Below are 20652 nucleotides of genomic sequence, written 5' to 3' on the forward strand. Positions count from 1 at the left end.
CAATACCTCCTCCCCTGCCTCAGAAGAGAGGTGAGAAGCCACTGGACTAACTGGCATGGCTTGTGTGCCTGTGAGCGAGGGCCATGAGGTGGGAGGAGGGACGGGCCCTGGCCCTGGCCTCAGGTCATGGTCGATGCCCCAAGGCTCCTGCAGGCACCCACACTAGCTATGGGGGAGGGAAAGGCAGCACCTTCCAGAAGGGCCTTCTTTGGCTGTCTGAGGGTCCCAGGGCCAGACCCCATCACCAGTACTCACCACTGAGGGCCTGTTGCTGAGAGCCTGGTTCCTGGTTCCCAGCTCCACCGTGGGGTCCGTGACCTTGTGCCCCTGCCCACGTCATGGGACTGACGATGACGGCCCCTTGGGGTGACCCCAGGAACTGCAGCCCCAGGATCAGGCTTGGGTGCAGAGCTGCTCTTTTTTTTTTTTTTTTTTTTTTTTTTGCGGTATGCGGGCCTCTCACTGTTGTGGCCTCCCCCGTTGCGGAGCACAGGCTCCGGACGCGCAGGCTCAGCGGCCATGGCTCACGGGCCCAGCCGCTCCGCGGCATATGGGATCCTCCCAGACCGGGGCACGAACCCGTATCCCCTGCATCGGCAGGCGGACTCTCAACCACTTGCGCCACCAGGGAGGCCCCAGAGCTGCTCTTGATGACATGCTTCCAGGCTGTCTGGTTTTGTTCTGTTCTTTCCATTTTCCTGCTTGCAAGGGTGATTTCTGTGTATCATAAGCAGCTTTAATCCTTTCCTGAAAAATCACTATTTTAGGTAAACTGCAAGGATTTTTCCTTCTGAGAAAGGTAAAGTTAGGAAGGATCCTCGAGCTTTCTAACGAAGCAGTGATGCCTCTTCCAAGTCCCATCTGGGCCTTTACTCTCCGTCGCCCACATGTAAAGTGCCTCGTCCCCGCCGGGCATACTCCCTACAGAAGAGGAAGGTTTTGGAGACACTTTCCCTTAGTTAAATGCCATGTGTTTCCTGTACTTCCCAAAATGTCCAAGCAGGAAGAACTAAACCTCAAAAAGCAAAAATAACTGTGTCTCCCCTCAGATGGCCCTCAGCCACAGAGCGCCATCTGTGCTGCCCACACGCCTAGGTCCTGGGTTACCATTTCTTGTAATTTTAAATCTGAGCTGAGCCAACCTAACCTAACCCCACCCCATTCCCAAAAAGACTAAAATTTGCTTTTCTTAGCTGGCTCAGAGGCCTTTATCTATGGCCTGTTTCAATGAGGTCCCCGTTGAGTCCCTGCAGGGCAACAAGACAAAACACGACCTCAGATACGTGAGCAGAGGGAACGAGGTGAGTGGGTGGGTCAGGCCTGGTCAGTGCGGGCTCTCCATGTCCCCCATGCCCTCCAGACCTGGGACCAGGAGTGGCCAGTGTGGTCAGCCGGATGCAATGCCTGGGCTCAGAGTGTCCACGGGGTGAAACAGCCATCACTGGGAGAGGAGGGGAACCTGAGACAGGCCTAGCCTGGGGCCTCATGGTGACCCTACCCTGGCCGACATGGCACTCTGCTGCTTTTTGTAACGTTTCTCCAAATTGGGGCAGACAAGAAGCCAAGGGATAATCCAGTAAGGGTGACAGGTAACTCGGTGTCACCCTTCTCACCAGGTAGCCCATGGGTTTGTGCCCTTACCATCCCCTCCCTTTCCAGTCAGGAAGCAGGCTCTGCATCCCACAGGCTAGTCATGGGGGAAGCTGGTTCCCCAGGTAGCTCCAAGGGGTCCGGACCCGACCGCTGGCCTCACCTCGTGGTCACATGTGGCCCAGACCCTGACAGCCAGGACATGTGTGCATGGTCATGGGGCAGGACCTGGGCCAGGCAGGGGCCAGGCAGTGGCCAGACAGAGAGGAGGGCAGAGCTGAGTCTGGGAAACAACCACCACTGCTGTTGAAGATGTTCTTGCACTTTCCTGGTAGAAACAGAGGTAATGAAGAGGAGGAATCCCACAGGAAATGGCAACCTGGTGACATTTCGGGGTGTCCTCACCAGAGTGGAGATGGAGGGGCCATGGGGGAGTCCCTGAGCTTGGACTCGGGGGCTCCTCATGCTGGACATGGCCCACGAAGCCCAGGCTGTGGTCCCTCAGGGTGGACATCGCATCTGTCCCTGATAGTGTGGCCGGTAATGCAGACCATTTGGGACGTCGACAGGCAGGGCTGGCCCAGCGGGGGTGGTGACGGCCACAGAAGGTCAGGAGTCCGAGCCTTGTTACGTCCCAGAGTCACCCTGAAACATTCTGGGCCAGGAAACTCTCCCAGGGTGAGCCGACTGGGGAGGGGTGACCAGGCCCCACAGCCTGGGGCATGAGAGCATCCTTGTCCCCACCTGCTGGGGGGTTGGGCAGGCTTAGTCCTGTCTGCCTGGGACTAGGTGCCCCTACCTCTCCGTGACGCCGTCAAACAGCTTCACGTCCCCTGAGCCCTGGCCGTGCCCAGGCCCTGTCGGCCACTGGTTCTCGCTGGCGCTTGGTGACCAACAGTCCTTATTTTCTGGGACTGACAGGTTTCTGGGATGTGGGATTCTCAGAGCTAAGACCAGAAAGGTTCTAGGCAAACTGGAATGAGTTGGTCAAGGCCGGTTCTGCTGACACTGAAGGGAGGAGGCCTCTGACGTGGGTGCCATGCTGGCAGGAAGCTCTGCCACTCCTAGCCACTCAGGCGTCCAGGGGATAGTGGGACCCACAAGCAGAGAGGGGCTACATCCACTGACAGTACTGGCAGGGCCTGGACTCAGCTGCACCTGACACTGGTCTTACCAGGACATTGACAACCAGCCAACCCCATGTTTTCAAAGCCAGCTTAAACCAGTTCAACCAGGAGTACTGATTCACAAGCTCTCCAAATGCACGTGTTGGGCAATGGCACAGAGCGAGGTCAGCGCCAAATCTGAAGCCACATTTGGGCTTTGTGAGGATGTTCCTCGAGGCTTCGTGGACCAGATCCCATCTGGACCTTTCCCTTTGTCACCTTGCGTGTCCCGGCTCAGACCCGCTCCATCCAGCTGACCCTTCCCTGTGATGGCTCCAGCAAGGGCCCCACGTGGACTCCACACAGGCAGCTTTTCTCCCCGGCTGCCCCGGCAGCTCCCTCACAGTCTCCCCACCCCAGCCCCGCCCTCAGGGCCTTCACACCACTCAAGCATGCAGCCATTATTAGTCTGTTTTGAAGGTGAGGACATGAAGCTGAAGGGAGGCTGTGATGAGCTGGGACCTGCATTACACCCTGGTGTCCCCACAGTACTCCATGTGGGCCAGAAACTGGCTGCCGCTGCCCTGGGGCGAGACGATACAGGGGTGCCCAGCGGTCAGAGAAGGCCTTTCTCCACAGCCAGGCCACTCCAGGCTACTCCAGGGTGGTAAGTCTGAGGCAGGACCTAGAAGGCCATGCAGAAGCCGGGCAGCTCCCAGCTCACCAGGGGGCAGCCAAAGGCATCTCAGAGCCTCCCTCGGCTCCAGGGGGAGTGAAGGGCCCACTGGCTGAGAGGTGAGGCCAAAAACCCTTCACCTGTGCAAGGCTTTGTGGTTTGGGCCCTGCACAGCTCCATAAAGACCCCATGCAACTTCCTTCAGTTGCAAATCACTGAGTCTCACCAGCCCAGCCAACAGCCAGATCCCAGTGCCAGGAAACCTGAAACTCAGGTTTCCTGCCACCAGCACAGAGTGTATCAGCAGTGCCTCTAATTCCATTTAACAGATCTCCACACATTTGTGGATCTTCTCAGGAGAAAACTCTGACTTGTCTTTCAGCCAGTCGGCGGTGGGCAAGCAGAGGACAGACGGAGCTCCCTCAGTGGGCTGGTTGCAAACTTGCGATTTGTCGAATCACTGGTTGGAGCACCAATTGTTAGACTGGGACAGACTGGCAAGAGCCAGTGTTTCGGGGCCAATTCTCCTTTCCTCCCAAGTCTGGCAATACTCAGTGTTGCCGGTTATTATTTCTTGTTTTTCTGTATCATTAGTTCAGGAAGCTCAGCAGTCATGCCAACAAGCACAATGGGCAGTGTGAAAACGCCAGACGTGTCCTCAAAAGACAAGATTTGCCCTAAAATACTCTTGCACTTGAGTGTTTGTTTTAAAAAAATTAAACACGCTCCTATTTGCTTAGGGCTCCATCCACTTTAACAGATTTTTAAAACTTTGCAGTATGTACCAAAGCGATGCCAAGTCCCCTTACAGAGAGATCTCCCCGCTCGGGAAAGGCAAAAGAGTCATGGACATCGGTGACCAGTGAGAGGGCTCAGCTCGGGGAGGGAGTCCTCACAAACTGTGGCTTTGATGATGTTCCGCTCACTTGTCCTGGGCAGTGGAAGCAGGGCAGGGATGTGAGAGAAGAGCCCCCACCCAGCTGCCAACGTGGGTCCCGGGAGGGGACCGCATGAGCCCAGAGTTGTCATATAGTCCAGTTCTAAGAGGAGCTAGAATCCAGACACTGTGGGACTCCTGAGAAGCTGGATGTGGCTGGGTGGTGGGTGGTGGGGGGAGTTGCAGCCACGTCCACAGACTTGGAACTGCACCACATGAATTCCAGGAGAGGCTGAATGATCACCTGACTTTACTGTCCATCCTGATCAAAATAACCAGCCGTTTATCCAGACAGAATACACCTGGTGTTTGGCAATTTCTACACTGACCATGTGAAATTTTGAGTTATTTGATAACATTATTGGGACTCTAACTAGATCCAGTGTAGACACCGTCTCCTGTTCTAGATTTCATTACGGGTAGACTGTCCCGCACGCATTCATTCATTCTTCCTTCCTTCTCTCCTGAGCATGTACCCTCCCCTGTGCTATTCTGGGTCAGAGGCTCCTGTGAACAGCTGAGCAGTGTCTTCACGGACCTATCTTCCCAGAGTGAGCGAAGCAACACGGGGATTTCAGGGATGCTGGTGAGAGCCCTGCGCCCCACCCAGGATGGGCACTCTGCTTCCCCACTGGGCTGAGGGCTGATGTGCCCTGGATGCAGGTGTGCAGAGCCAGCCGGGGCCTCCCTCAGGCCCCCCTTGGGCCCTCTTGGGAACCAGCTCCCCCACTTCTCAGCCTCCGCGTCCTGGCCCTGCATCGGCAGCCGGCTCACGTGGCCTCTGGACTCTGCCAGCCGCAGGGAGTTGGCAGTGGACAAAAAGACTGTCCCTGCCCCCACTGAGGCGGCAACTTAGGGGGAGACAGTGCCATGAGCACTTAGCGGGAGGATCCCGTGCAGATGGGGCCAGCGGGGCAGTGGGGTCTCTGAGGAAGTGAGCTGTGGGGAAGGCCCTAGAATGTGAAAAGATAAAAGTGTGTCAGTGTTTGGACTCACCCCCTCATGCTGGGGCTTTATGCATTGATTTTCCTCACTGCCTTTCATAGCCTGCGACTCCTCAAGCTGGTGGGTCCAGGGCCAGGTCCTTGGAGGGGAGGCGGGGTTGTGAGGGCAGGACGCTGCCCAGAACCATGAAGGGGTCAGAGGTTTCCCTTCATTTCAAGCTAACAGGATGGCTGGCAGGCCACATTCTCCAGGTGCTGACCGAAAACACAGGCTCCTGGGGTAGAGTGAAGCAGTTTATAACTCACAGTAAAAGCAGTGGCCAGAGGGTCAGGATCCGCGTGTGTGCATGGGTTCCCAGAGTCTCCATTCCCCGGGGGTGGCACGACAGGGCCCAGACAGATGCTGCACGTCCGCCCTTCCTCCTGGAGGGCACCATGACCTCATTCCTCAAGGCTGCTCACAAAACAGCCCAGGTAACAGGGTGCCCAGCTGAGTGGGGGGGAGTATGGGAGACCCATGCGGGAGTGTCTCGCAACGAAGTCCAGTTAAGGAAGCTTTGAGATCCAGCCTCAGGTCTCAGGGTCAGGGAGGCAGTGCTGAGGGCCAGGCAATGAATGTCCCCAATTCACATACAGGCCACCGATTCCTTGGTGGCTGCAGGATGCTGTCCCCTCATCAGTGGGTCAGTGTCCAGTCTGCCTCTTGGGCCTGGTGACCTATGAGTGGGCAGCATCCCCGTGTGGGCCAGTCCTAGGAGGCGGAAGGCCCGGCACGGGCTGAGGGAATGGCTGGCTCCTCACAGGGAGGGTTGGCTGGCATTTCCCTCCTTGCATCTTCCAGACTCTCACCCTGCCCCATAAAAGGGGAAAGCCGGTGTTGGACCCTGCCCCACGATGCACCCCGCTTCAAAGGCAGCCTCCTCACTAACCGTCTGGCCAGGCCCCAGTGGCCCCGGCTTTGACAGTGACACCAGCAGCACTGGCTGGTGGCCCCTAACACCTCTGGTGTCCCCACTCCTCCTCCAAGTTCTATCAGATGTGAATTTATCCAAGCCCTTTCTCCCACAGATGACATTTTCCTGTTAATATCTCGGAGGAAGATGTCTGACTGGCCTCTCCTGGCCTTTCACCAGACACCGTCCAACTCACAGACAGGGGTTCAGGCACTAACACCCTGTGCTGTGCACGCAGCTCCCAAGGGCACCTGGCACCCACCTGTGAGTCATCCCGAATTTGAAGAGCATTTGCTTAAATCACTTCAGAATGATCCACGTATGCTAACTCTACAATGATGCTATTTTGAGTTTCCATTTGCCTTCCTGATCACACATCAGGCTCCTCTGGCCCTTTGATCAGTCCTTCCCACCCTCTTGGTCCTGACCCTGAGTCCAGCCAGGGCTGCTGCACACCTGGCCTGCAATGTACTGTGCATCCCCGTGCTGGGGGCCACCTGTGGGATCCTGAAGTCACCACCCTGAAGTGCACGGGAGGTAAGGCTTCTGTCCCTCACACTCAGGTGGACAACTCTCCAGAGCTCTGGGAAGGTCCAAGGGTTCAGCTCCAATTGCCCATGATGGAGGCCCCCACGAGGCATCATGCTGGTCCCGGACTCGCTCCTCCTCTGCCTCATTCCCCTGTCCCAGCTTCCTGGGAACAAAAACCCTCACTGCAAAGACCCCGACTCAGTCTCTGCTTTCTGGGCTAAGGGGGTGGGCACCCAGGCCAGGACAAACATTCTATGTGATACTTGAATGGTCCCATCAAATCCACACCAAACGTTTGCCCAGCTGTTAACTGAATGCTTCCTGTGATGGGAACCTCATTATTTCCCAAGGCTGGTAAGAAGTCCAGCTCCAGCTTCTTCTCAACTCAGTGAGTCTCAACTAGCCTTTACAAAAATGAGAATGTAGAAAAGAGGACACTGGTGCACATCACACAGTCACACAGCTGGTTGCTCCCTCGTGAATGGATTTACTATCAGGGCACTATGGCCACCACAGGCAGCCCATCTCCGACAGTCCAAGTGCACTGTCGTCCATGGTGCTGGGTGGCTCCTGACCTCCCAGCAGCATCACTGCCCAGTGGAGGTCCAGCTGGAGCTTTGTTGGGGTTCATCCCATCAGGAAACTTGGACAGGACACTTGCTTGGAGGTCTTGCAGTGTGGGCTGTAGGGGAACGTCCAGCTGCTGGCATTCAAGCTTTACCTCACCCTTCATGGGTGCACCCAGGGCAGACTCATGCTGACTTTGGGCCCAGGGTGGCCGAGTCCAGACCTATGCCCATCTTTGCTTCCTATACTCACATTGTAAGAGGGCTGTTGGCATTTTAAAGTTTGGAGGCCCTGGCAGTTGGCACTGAGTTTTCTGAATACAACCAGGATTCGCCAACAGTCTGCAGAAACAATATTTAAAAATAAAGAAAAATGTCAGTCACTGGGTGAGCCAAGAGCTGTGGGAGACCTGCATCACTTCCTCTCCAGGGGCCCATGACTTTGTCACCTCCTCATCCTACCCCACATCCTCCCTATGTCCGTGTCCCTCTGGAGTGGTGGTGTCAGTCCCCATAGTCTGGTCCCTCTGTTGAGAATGTTTCTACCACGAAGAGAAGAATCTCAGCAGCACATCCCCCCAAACCCTGCACTTCTGAAGTGCCTCTTGGCACTCTGAATGTTTGCAAAAAGCAGACTCTAGCCAAATTTTTATTAGGGGGACGGCAGTGAAAAGCAAACTTCTGGCAGCAGGAGATGTACAGGAAGCAAGACAGGAGCAGCCAAGCCCAATTCCGATAGCATGTGCTGTGGAGGTGCCAGACGCCGTGGGGACCCCTTATCTCTTCCTCCCACTGATTACTGAGGCAGTCCAGCTCCAAAGCCCACAGCACATTCTGGAAGCTATCATGCGACTTTTTACCTAGTCCCTTAAAATGAAACTATTCCTAATACACCAACCCCTGGAGCACATCAAGTCCTTGGAAACAAATTCTCAGATTGTTTTTGTCCTTTATCCTTTGTAGATAGGATGCATTTTTACTCATCTGACCTAAGCGTTTCAGTCTGTGCAATAGGCTTTGAAAATATTGATGCAGTTTAAGGAAAAATGACATTTGAAGTGATGCTTACAAGACATGAAACAGAAGTTCGGCTTTATCATAATTGCTACTCTGTAGAATGATTTGCATTTAACATTAGTTTGGGGCGGTAAAGGCTATGACGTGCTCACTGACCCAGATGGGTCGGGGCACCCGCGTGACAGGCGGTCCCCTCGGCCCCCGGGCGGCGCGGGAGGTGCTCCACAGGGGGCCGCTCAGGTGTCCCGTCGCCAGTGCAGGGGACCATCACCTGCTCTTCACATAGAACCTTTCCTGGTCAGAGAAGGGACACACGTGGGAAGGCGTAGCCACCGGGACAGCGCAACGTCTTCCCACAAACCCCACCTTCTGCACAACCCAGGAACTCCTGTAACACTTGCTTCACTGCGGACCTCTAAGCAGATCAGATGAGCTCCCTCGGGACGGGGGGGGAGGGTGTGTGCGTGTGCGAGTGTTTGTGGCTGTAGCGGGGTGGAAGGTGGGGGGACTGTGCCTGTGGCTGTGGCTGGACTGTCCTCCCGCCGCTCTAGGCCGCGCCTCTCCACTGCCTGCAGGTCCCCGCTGGATCGACGTCCCTCTGCGCCAATCGGAGGCGCCGGCCTCGGCCCCGCCTCCCGGCGTGCCGCCCGCGCACGCGCCGTAGGGCGAAGTGGGCGGGGCGGCCCGAGGAGCGCGCACCATGCAGGCCAGCGGGTACACGGCTACCGCCGCCCTCGGCCAGGCCCGCTCCCCCGTCCAAGTGGTAGGTGCTGGGCTGGCGGTGGTGGGAGGTGGGGATGCGGGTGGCGCCCCCCTCCTCGCCCCTCCCCGCCCCTCCCCGCCCCTCAGCTCCAGTACCCCTCCCTGACTCTGACTCCCTGACTCTGCGGTCGTCTCCTGTCCCCTCCTCTCCTCTCCTCTCCTTTCCTCTCCACTCCGTCCCTCTCCCCTCCGTCCTCCTCCTCTCCGCCCCGCTCCCCTCCATCCCTCCCTCTCTCCTCTCCCCATCCTGGGTCTCCATTTCCCACACCACCACCGCCTCTTCTCTTGGGCAGCCTATGAGGGTCTCTGCCCAAATCAAAGTTAAAGCACCAGCAGGAGTGCGAACAGAGATTAATCAAGGCTCATCTTTGGCAGAAATTCACATTATGTTTTGTATTGTAGATCTTGAAAACAGTAAAAATATTTTTTCCTTTAAAAAATAATTCCAAAGTAAAGTAAATATGTATGTAAATTAGGGAACTACTTATGTGGATAACATAAATGCAGGAAGGGATACCACTGTTGAATCAGATCCTCAGAGTAAAGAACTTGACAGAACTGTATTTTCAATGCTTATATCTGTGAGCTTTTCATAACCATATTCAGATTTAGCATTTAAAATATCTATATTCTGTATAGATATATAATTCGTACATATATGCATGTATGTATGTTTGCACGTGTATGCATATGTAGACACACGCTCACACCTGGATGACCTGTGTTTCTGTTTTCTTACTTGAGAATATGTCCACTCTTCGTTAGGGTATAAACTCAAGGGTGAGGACCGACTGTAACTTCTATCATTGGGTATTCTGTATTGCTTAATGTGGTAATAGTACAGAATTAAGACAAATCCTGTAATCAGTTGTTTTGTTGGCAGTCAAGATTCACTGGTTTTACTCCATACACTTCATAAATTTTTGTTTTATGTGGGCCCTATGAGAAGAGGACAGTGCCAAACTATCCTAAACTGAGTAGAGCAAAGGAAGAGAGAGCTGGAGGGAGGTCACCTCCCCTTTTCCCAGCCCCGCCCCCATACTTTGTTAAAGCAAGTATAGGGGGTACTTAAAAGGGTTTCTTTGTTGCAGTTTCTCTAACATCATGGTTTACTGAAAATGCTTATTTCATGAGTGGGTTCAAAATACACAGATGCTTGTTTCAACCAAAATGATGATGTTTCTGACCACTGATTGGGAAACACATGAATTTGCCATTGTATTGGGAATATTTTTGATGCCTTTCAGATTTTTGTTTCCTTTTCAAAAGCATCCAAAAGACCAATTCTGGGAAATCTAAGACAATAAATCTTGAGAGGAGGCATAGACACCTTTTTTTTTTGTCAGGACATATTCTTTCCCTGGAAGGCTTATTCTGAGTTACTCTGTAAGTCAGGTCTTGCCCTTTGGAAATAAGCATTGTGCGGATGGTAATGGGGAAGTAAATTAGAGCCATGGAAAGAGTATTCAGTTTCCACACTTGTTTCTCAATCGGTTTGTTTTGAATTCCAGTCTGTTATCCTCCCGGTCCATGACGCTGAACCGTGGCTGGACGAGTGCTTGGGGTCTGTTTTGCAGCAGGACTTCGAAGGCTCCATGGAGCTTTCCATTTTTAATGATGCCAGTAAGGTATTTATGAACTTCCTGTTGGTGATTTAGCCCTAGTGTAAGTCACCTCTGACTGTTTGGAGGAAAGTTTCCTGACCTGCCAACGTCCTCGTGCTTTCAGGACAAGTCCATGACTATCATTGAAAAATGGAAAGAGAAGCTGGAAGATTCCGGCATCCTCGTGGTCATTGGAGGGCACGATTCTCCTTCTCCCCGAGGAGGTCAGTAACCGTGTTTAGTTTATTATTCTTATCGACTTATGTACTTAAATAGTTTCCTGTTGTTCAAATCCTGGTGAAAATTATCCTGAGTAATACTTGAGTATACCACTTATTAAGGACACGGTAAGCCTGGTTTTCTTATGCTTCAGTAAGGATTTGTGTACATCCACTGCTCATTCTTTACTTTTTCAGCCCAACAGAAAGCCACTGGGTGTTTTTATTCCTGGTGTGATTGGTCATTATTGGTCACCTCTAATTTTTAAAATTCTTTTATTATAACATTAGGTTTGTTTTTGTCCATTAAAAAAAAATCTTCTTAAAGAAGCAGCTTTTGGTTTCATTGATTTTCTATATTGTTTTTCTTTTTCCTATTTTGTCTGTTTTCTATTTCGACTCTGAATTGTATTATTTTCTTTCTGCTCACTTTGGGTTTAATTGGTTCTTTTTGTAATTCTTTTTTTTAAATTAATTAATTTATTTATTTTTGGCTGTGTTGGGTCTTTGTTGCTGCGCGTGGGCTTTTTCTAGTTGTGGCGAGTGGGGGCTACTCTTCATTGTGGTGTGCAGGCTTCTCATTGCAGTGGCTTCTCTTGTTGTGGAGCACAGGCTCTAGGCATGCGGGCTCAGTAGTTGTGGCTCGCAGGCTCTAGAGCACAGGCTCAGTAGTTGTGGTGCACGGGCTTAGTTGCTCCGTGGCCTGTGGGATCTTCCCATACTAGGGCTCGAACCCATGTCCCCTGCATTGGCAGGCAGATTCTTAACCACTGTGCCACCAGGGAAGCCCCTCTTATTGTAATTCTTAAGGTGAAAGCTGAGGTCATTGGTTTGAGACCTTTCTCATTTTCTAACCTAGGCATTTAGTGATATAAATTCCCCTCTAACTATTGCATTAGCAACATCCCACAAATTCTGATATGTTATGTTTTAATTTTCATTCAGCTTCAAAATACCTTCTAATTTCCCCTTTGATTTCTTATGTGATTTATGGATTATTTGAAGTATTTACTATTTAGTTTCCAAATATTTGAGGGATTTCCCAGATATCTTTCTATTATTCATTTCTGATGTAATTCCTCTGAAGTAAGAGAACATACTTTTTTGACTTGAATCTTTTAAATTTAGTAAGATTTACTTTATAGCCCAGGGTAAGGCCTATCTTGGCAAATGTTCTGTGTGCACTTGAGAAGGTTGTGTATCTGCTGGTGTTGGTGGAGTTTTCTGTAAACGTAAATCAAGTCCAGTTGGGCACAGTCTTGTTTAAATCTACTGCATCCTTGCTGATACAAGGTCTACTTGTTCTCAGTTACTGAGTTGGGATATTGAAATCTCCAACTCGAATTGTAGATTTATTATTCTTCCTTATAGTTCTATCATTTTTGGCTTTGTGTATTTTGAAACTCTGTTAATATTTGAGATTGTTGTGAAGAATTGACCCCTTCATCATTATGAATAACCCTCCTGACCTCTGGTAGTATACATTGTTTGATATTAATATAACTGCTCTGGCTTTATTTTGACTAGTGTTAGCATAGTGTATCTTTTCCATCATTTTTTCTTTTAACCCATTCCTGTCTTTATATTTAAAGGATGACCCCTCCCTTATAGATTCTTGTAGACAACATATGATGGTGCTTTTTAAATCCAATCTGACAATCTCTGCCTTTTAACTGGGATGTTTACATTAGTTACATGTAATATGATTATTGATGTGGTTAGGTTTGAGTCTCTCGCTATTATCTTATATTAGTCGCATCTATTCTTCATTCCATTTTCCTCTTTCTCTGCCTTCTTTTGGATTAATTAAATATCTTTTATAACAGCTTTATTAAAATACAATTTATATACCACACAATCCACCCATCAAAGTATACAATCAAGTGTTTTGTAGTATGTTCACAGATGTGTGCAGCCACCACCACAGTCAATTTTAGAACATTTTCATCACCTCAAAAAGGAACCTTGGGGCCTCCCTGGTGGCGCAGTGGTTAAGAGTCCGCCTGCCGATGCAGGGGATACGGGTTCGTGCCCCGGTCTGGGAGGATCCCATATGCCGCGGAGCGGCTGGGCCCGTGAGCCATGGCCGCTGGGCCTGCGCATCCGGAGCCTGTGCTCCGCAACGGGAGAGGCCACAACAGTGAGAGGCCCACATACCGCAAAAAGAAAAAAAAAAAAAAAGGAACCTTGTATCCTTTAGTTATCACCCTCCATCCCCCATTCCCCCCAGCCCTATGCAACCACTGATTTACTTTCTGTCTGTAGATTTGCCTGTTTTGGACATTTCATATAAATGGAATCATATAATATGTGTTCTTTTGTGACTGGCTTCTTTCATGTAGTAAGATGTTTTTAAGGTTCATGTTGAGGCAAATATTAGTACTTCATTCCTTTTTATGAGAGAATAATATTGGGTTGGCCAAAAAGTTCATTTGGTTTTAAGTAAAAATAAAAGACATTTTTCATTTGCACCGAGAACTTTATTGAACAATGTATTCATTAACCAAACGGACTTTTTGGCCAACCCAATATTTAATTGTATAGGTGTACCATATTTTGTTTATCCATTCATCAGCTGAGGGACATTTGGGTTGTTCTACCTTTTGGCTGTTGTGAAGAGCGCTAGTATAAACATTTGTGTACAAATTTTTGTTTCAACATAGGTTTTCAGTTCCTTTGGGTATATACCTTGTAGTTGAATTGCTGGGTCATATTGTAATTCTATGTTCAGCATATTGAGGAACTGCCAAACTATTTTCCACATCAGTTGCACCATTTTACATTACCACCAACCATGTATGAGGGCTCCAGTTTCTCCACATCCTTACCAACACTTCTTATTTTCTGTGTTCTTTTTTATTATAGCCATCCTAGTGAGTGTGAAATGGTTTTTCATTGTGGTTTTGATTTTCATTTCTCTACTGACTAATGATATTGAGCCTCTTTTTGTGTGCTTGTTGTCCATTTGTATATCTTCTTTGGAGAAGTGTCTATCCAAATCCCTTGACCATTTTAAAATTGGATTGTTTGCGTTTTTGTTGTTGAGCTGTAAGAGTTCTTTATATATTCTGGATACTAGACCCTTATCAGATATATGATTTGCAAATATTTTCTCCCATACTTTGGATTGTCTTTTCACTCTCCTGAGAATAATCTTTGATGCACAAAAATTGTAATTTTGATAAAATCCAATTTATTTTTGTTGTCATTTTATGTGCTTTTGGTGTCCTATCTAAGAAATCATTGCTTAATCAAGGTCATGAACATTTACTCCTTTGTTTTCTTCAAAGAGTTTAATAATTTGAGCTCTTTTATGTAGGTCTTTGTTCCATTTTGAGTTCATTTTTGTATATGGTGTGAAGTAAGAATATAAGTTCATTCTTTTGCATGTGGATATTGAGTTGTTCCAACACCATTTGTTTAAGACTATTCTTTCTCCATTGAAAGTTTTGGTACCCTTGTGAAAATCAGTTGACCATAAATGAATGAATGGGTTCATTTCTGGACTCTATTCTTATGCCAGTACTACACTGCTTTGATTACCATAGCTTTGTGGTAGGTTTTGATATTGGGAAGTGTGAGTCTTCCAACTTCGTTTTCCTTTTTCAAAATTGTTTTGCAATTTCATATGAATTTTAGGACCAGTTTTTTCATTTCTGCAAAAAAGACCGTTGGGATTTTGATGGGGATGGCATTGAATCTGTATATCTGTTTGGGTTGTGTTGTCACTTTAACAATATTAAGTCTTCCAATTCATGAACACAGAATATCTTTCTTTAGGTCTTAGGTCTTCTTCAGTTTCTTTTATCAATGTTTTTTAACTTTCAATGTACAAGTCTTTTGCCTCTTTGGTTAAATTAACTCCTCAGCATTTTATTACTTTTTATGGTAGTGTGAATGGAATTGTTTTCTTAATTTCCTTCTCAGATTGTTCATTGTTAGTGTATAGGAAAACTGATTTTCCTGTGTATTGATCTTGTATCCTGCAACTTTGTTGAACTTGTTTATTAGCTCTAGTAGTTTTTTTGTGAGTTTTTAGGATTTCCTATATTTAAGATCATGTCATCTGCAACTGAGATAGTTTTACTTATCCCTTTTTTTTTTTTTTTTTTTTTTTTTTTTTCTTTTTGCGGTATGTGGGCCTCTCACTGTTGTGGCCTCTCCCGTTGCGGAGCACAGGCTCCGGATGCGCAGGCCCAGCGGCCATGGCTCACGGGCCCAGCCGCTCCGCGGCATATGGGATCCTCCCAGACCGGGGCACGAACCCGTATCCCCTGCATCGGCAGGCGGACTCTTAACCACTTGCGCCACCAGGGAGGCCCTACTTATCCCTTTTTAATTGGATGCCTTATTTCTTTTTCTTGCCTAATTGCTCCAGCTAGAACTTCCAGTGTTTAATAGGAGTGGAGAAAGGAGACACCCTTTTCTTCATCCTGATCTTAGGGGGAAAGCATATGGTGTTTCGCCATTGAGTGTGATGTTAGCTGTGGATTTTTACAAATACCCTTTATCATGCTGAGGAAGTTCCCTTCAATTCCTAGTTTGTTGACTGTGTTTTTCTTTATCATGAAAGAGGATTTTGTCCAATCTTTTTTCTGCATCAATTGAGATAATCATGTAGGTTTTTTTCCTTCAGTTCTATTAAGGTGGTATATTATGCTGATTGATTTCGTATGTTGAACCACCCTTGCATTACTGGGATAAATCCTACTTGGTCATGGTGTATAATCTTTCTAATATGCTGCTGGATTTAGTTTGCCAGTATTTTGTTGAGGATTTCTACATAGATATTCATAAGGGATATTGGTATGTAGTTCTCCTTTCTTCTAATGTCTCCGTCTGACTATAGTATCAGAGTAATGCTGGCTTTGTAGAATGAGTAAGAAGTGTTTCCTTTTCTTCTATTTTTTTTTGGTGGGGGGAAGAGTTTGAGAAGGATTTTTGTTAATTCTCTAAATGTTTGGTAGAATTCACTAGTGGAACCGTCTGATCCTAGGCATTTTTGCTGTTGTTGGGAGATTTTGATTACTGATTCAATCTCTGTATTTGTTATAGGTATGTTCAGATTTTTTACTTCTTCTTGAGTTAGTTTTGATAGTTGGTGTGTTTCTAGAAATTGTCCATTTCATCTAGGTTATCTGATTTGTTGGCATACAGTTGTTCATAATATTCAATTATAATCTGTTTAGGTTTCTGTTAAGTTTAATAGGAACGAACCCACTTTCTTTTTCTTTTCTTTTCTTTTTTTTTTTTTTTTTTGGCCGTGCCTCGCAGCTTGTGGGATCTTAGTTCCCTGACCAGGGGTCGAACCTGCACCCCCTGTAGTAGAAGTGCAGAGTCTTAACCACTGGACCATAAGGGAAGTCTCCCCACTTTCATTTTTGATTTTAGTAATTTGAAGCTTCTTTGTTCTTAGTCTAGCTAAAGGTTTGTCAATGTTGTTGATCTTTTCAAAGAACCAACTTTTGGTTTCATTGATTTTCTCTGTTGTTTTTTTAGTCTTTATTTCATTTATCTCTGTTCTGATCTTTATTATTTCTTTCCTTCTGCTAGCTGTGTGTTTAATGTGTTCTTCTTTTTCTAGCTCCGTAACGTGTAAAGTTAGGTTGTTGACTTGAGGTGTCTTTTATGTAGACATTTATATATAAATTTCCCTCTGATCACTGCTTTTGCTGCATCCTGTAAGTCTTGGTATGCTGTATTTTTATTTTTATTTATCTCTTAAGTATATTCTAATTTCCCTTATTTGACCCATTGGTTACTTAAGAGTAGGTTGTTTAATTTTCACCTATTTGTCCTTCCGTTATTGAATTCTAGTTTCATTCCATTGTGGTCAGAGAAGATACTTAATCTGATTTCAGTCTTGAAAAAAATTTTGAGATATGTTTTGTGGCCTGACATGTGGTCTGTCCTGGAGAACGTTGCATGTGCACTTAGGAAGAATGCATATTCTGCTGTTATTGAGTAGAGTGTTCTGTGTATGTCTGTTAGGTCTGTTGGTTTATAGTGTTGTTCAAGTCCTCTATTACCTTACTGCTCTTCTGTCTTGATGTTCTATCTATTATTGAAAGTGAGGTGTTGAAGTATTCAACTACTATAGTAGAATTATGTTTCTCCCTTCAATTCTGTTCATTTTTGCTTCATTTATTTTGGGGCTCTCTTGTTAGATGTGTATAGTTGTATAATTGTTATATTTTCTTGATTGACCCTTTCATCAATATATAGTGTCCTTTGTTTCTTGTAACAATTTCTGACTTAGGGTTTATTTTCCCTAGTACTAGTTTAATCACTCCAGCACTTTTTTGGTTGTTGGTTGAATGGAATATCTTTTTCCATCATTTCATTTTCAACTTATTTGTGCCTTTGGATCTAAGATGAATCTCCTGTAGCATTTAAATGGATCATGTGTTTTTTTTAATCCATTCTGCCAGTCTTTGCCTTTTAATTGGAGCATTTATATTTAAGGTAATTACTTTCGAGGCTTTTGCCATTTTGCTATTGTTTTCTATATGCCGTCTATCTCTTTTATTCTTCAATCCTCCATCAGTGCTTTCCTTTATGTTTAATTGGTTATTACTAGTGTGCCATTTTTATTCCCTTCTCATTTCCTATTCTGTGTATTTGTAAGTTATTTTCTTAGTCATCACTGTGGGGATTACAAGTAACATCTTAAATTTATAACAATCTAATTTGAATTAACATCAACTTAACTTTAATAGTGTATAAAGCTCTGCTCCTGTACAGCTGTGTACCTCCCACTTTATATCAGTTTTGTCACAAATTACATCTTTATGATTTGCCCATTAGCATAGGTTTATAATCACTGTTTAATGTGTCTTTTAAATCATATGGGAAAAATACAAACTGAAAGTAAAATAATACTGGCTTTTATATTTAGCTACATAGTAATCTTTATCAATGTTTTTCATTTGTTTGTATGGTTTCAAGTTACTGTCTAGTGTTCTCATTAGAGCCAGAAGGACTCCTGTTAGCATTTCTTGTAGGGCAGATCTGTTCGTGAATATCTCCCTCAGCTTTTGTTTATCTACAAATGTGTTAATTTCTCCATCTTTGAAGGATAGTTTTGCCAGATACAGAGTTTCTGTATGTTATAGACCCAATAATACATTACTTACATATTGTTTTTTAAATTAATTTCTTTTTTTTTTTTTTTTTTTCCTTTTTGCGGTATGCGGGCCTCTCACTGTTGTGGCCTCTCCCGTTGCGGAGCACAGGCTCCGGATGCGCAGGCCCAGCGGCCATGGCTCACGGGCCCAGCCGCTCCGCGGCATATGGGACCCCCCCAGACCGGGGCACGAACCCGTATCCCCTGCATCGGCAGGCGGACTCCCAACCACTGCGCCACCAGGGAGGCCCTAAATTAATTTCTTATTGGAGTATAGTTGGTTTACAATGTTGTGTTAGTTTCTGCTGTACAGTGAAGTGGACTTCCCTGTGCTATACAGTAGGTTCTTATTACTTATCAATTTTATACACATTATTGTATATATGTCAATCCCAGTCTCCCAATTCATCCCATCCCCCATCCCCTGCTTTCCCTCCTTGGTGTCCATACATTTGTTCACTACATCTGTGTCTCTATTTCTGCCTTGCAAACTGGTTCACCTGTACCATTTTTCTAGATTCCACATATATGCATTAATATACGATATTGGTTTTTCTTTTTCTGACTTACTTCACTCTGTATGACAGTCTCTAGGTCCATCCATGTTGCTGCAGATGGCATTATTTCATTCTTTTTTATGACTGAGTAATATTCCATGGTATATATGTACAATATCTTCTTTATCCATTCCTCTGTCGATGGACATATAGGTTATTTCCATGTCCTGGCTATTGTAAATAGTGCTGCAGTGAACACTGGGGTGTGTGTATCCTTTCGAATTATGGTTTTCTCCAGATATATGCCCAGGAGTGGGATTGCTGGATCATATGGTAGCTCTATGTTTAGTTTTTAAAGAAATTGCCATACTGTTCTCCATAGTGGCTGTATCAGTTTACATTCCCACCAACAGTGTAGGAGGGTTCCCTTTTTTCCACACCCTCTCCAGCATTTATTGTTTGTAGATTTTTTTTTTTTTTTGCGGTACACGGGCCTCTCACTGTTGTGGCCTTTCCCGTTGCGGAGCACAGGCTCTGGACGTACAGGCTCAGCGGCCATGGCTTACGGGCCTAGCCGCTCCACGGCATGTGGGATCTTCCCAGACTGGGGCACGAACCCGTGTCCCCTGCATCGGCAGGTGGACTCTCAACCACTGTGCCACCAGGGAAGCCCTTGTTTGTAGATTTTTTGATGATGGCCATTCTAACTGGTATGAGGCGATACCTCATTGTAGTTTTCATTTGCATTTCTCTAATAATTAGTGATGTTGAACATCTTTTCACGTGCCTCTAGGCCATCTGTATGTCTTCTTCGGAGAAGTGTCTGTTTAGATCTTCCACCCTTTTTTTTTTTTTTTTTTTTTTTTTGCCGTACGTGGGCCTCTCACTGTTGTGGCCTCTCCCGTTGTGGGGCACCGGCTCCGGACGCGCAGGCTCAGCAGCCGTGGCTCACGGGCCCAGCTGCTCCGTGGCATGTGGGATCCTCCCGGACCGGGGCACGAACCTGTGTCCCCTGCATCGGCAGGCGGACTCTCAACCACTGCGCCACCAGGGAAGCCCCCACCCATGTTTTGATTGGGTTGTTACATATTGTTTTATACAATTTTTTTTTACTACTGCTACTTCAGTTAGCAGAAGAAATATGCATTTATACTGTCTTTTATAATTAATAATTACTTTACTGGTGCTGTCTATTTTCTTTCATGGATTTGAAATACTCCCTGGAATCACTTGGGGTCAATCTTTTTAATCTAAAGAACTTCCTTTAGTATCTCTTGTAAGGTGAATCAACAACAGTTTCTCTCAGTGTTTGTTTATTTGGAATGTCTTAATTTCTCCTTTATTTTTGAAAGATAGTTTTACTGGATATAGGATTCTTGGTTAACAGTTTTTTCTTTGAGTTCTTTGAATATGTTATCCCACTGCCTTCTGGCCTCCATTGTTTGTGCTGAAAAGTCAACTGTTAATCTTACTGAGATTTCCTTTCTTTTCCCTTGTCTCTTTTAAGATTTTCTCCCTGTTTTTGACTTTCAGTGTTTTTACTATGACGTATCTAGTTGTGAATCTATTGAGTTTATCCTCCTTGGAGTTTGTTGAGCTTCTTGAATGTGTAGACTAATGTTTTTCACTGCATTTGGAAAGATTTTAGCCATTATATCTTTGAATATTTTTTGTGCTTATTACTCTTTTCTTTTGGTACTACTATTATGCATATATTAGTGTCTTTAATAGTATTTCAGATTTCTCTGAGGTCGTGTTTATTTTTCTTCATTCTTTTTTCTCTATGTTCTTCAGATTGCATTATTTTTATCCATCAAGTGTGCTAATTTTTCTACCAATTCAAATATACTGTTGAGTTCCTCCAGGGTATTTTTTGGTTAGGGCGTTATACTTTTCAGCTCTAGAATTTCCAGTTGGTCCTTTTTAATAATTTCTGTTTCTTTATTGATACTCTTGATTTGATATGACATTGTCTTCATACCTTTCTTTGCTTCTTTAATTATGGTTTCCTTTAGGTCTTTGAACATATTTATAATGGTTACTTTGAGGTCTTTGTTAAATTAGACACTGTGATGTTCTCAGTAGAAGTTTCTGGGCCTTATTTTTATTAGGTGTCTAGGTAATG

At 46.2% G+C, this 20652-nt stretch overlaps 1 protein-coding gene across 2 annotated transcripts in view; it reads left to right on the forward strand.

Moving 5' to 3' along the window:
* The first annotated feature begins 9001 nt into the window (after positions 1 to 9001).
* Positions 9002 to 20652, forward strand: part of B3GNTL1 (UDP-GlcNAc:betaGal beta-1,3-N-acetylglucosaminyltransferase like 1) — a 117628-nt gene continuing 105977 nt past the window's right edge. The window contains exons 1-3 of one of the 2 annotated variants that reach the window (XM_060081512.1): positions 9002 to 9083; positions 10594 to 10710; positions 10811 to 10910. In XM_060081512.1, the coding sequence (XP_059937495.1) occupies positions 9021 to 9083; positions 10594 to 10710; positions 10811 to 10910 (280 nt within the window). In that variant the 5' untranslated portion in view covers positions 9002 to 9020. Of the gene's footprint in view, positions 9084 to 10593; positions 10711 to 10740; positions 10911 to 20652 lie in introns of both variants that reach the window. The other variant, XM_060081513.1, reaches the window with a different exon arrangement.

Source organism: Mesoplodon densirostris, chromosome 18 (assembly GCF_025265405.1).
Source record: "Mesoplodon densirostris isolate mMesDen1 chromosome 18, mMesDen1 primary haplotype, whole genome shotgun sequence".
NCBI lineage: Eukaryota > Metazoa > Chordata > Mammalia > Artiodactyla > Ziphiidae > Mesoplodon > Mesoplodon densirostris.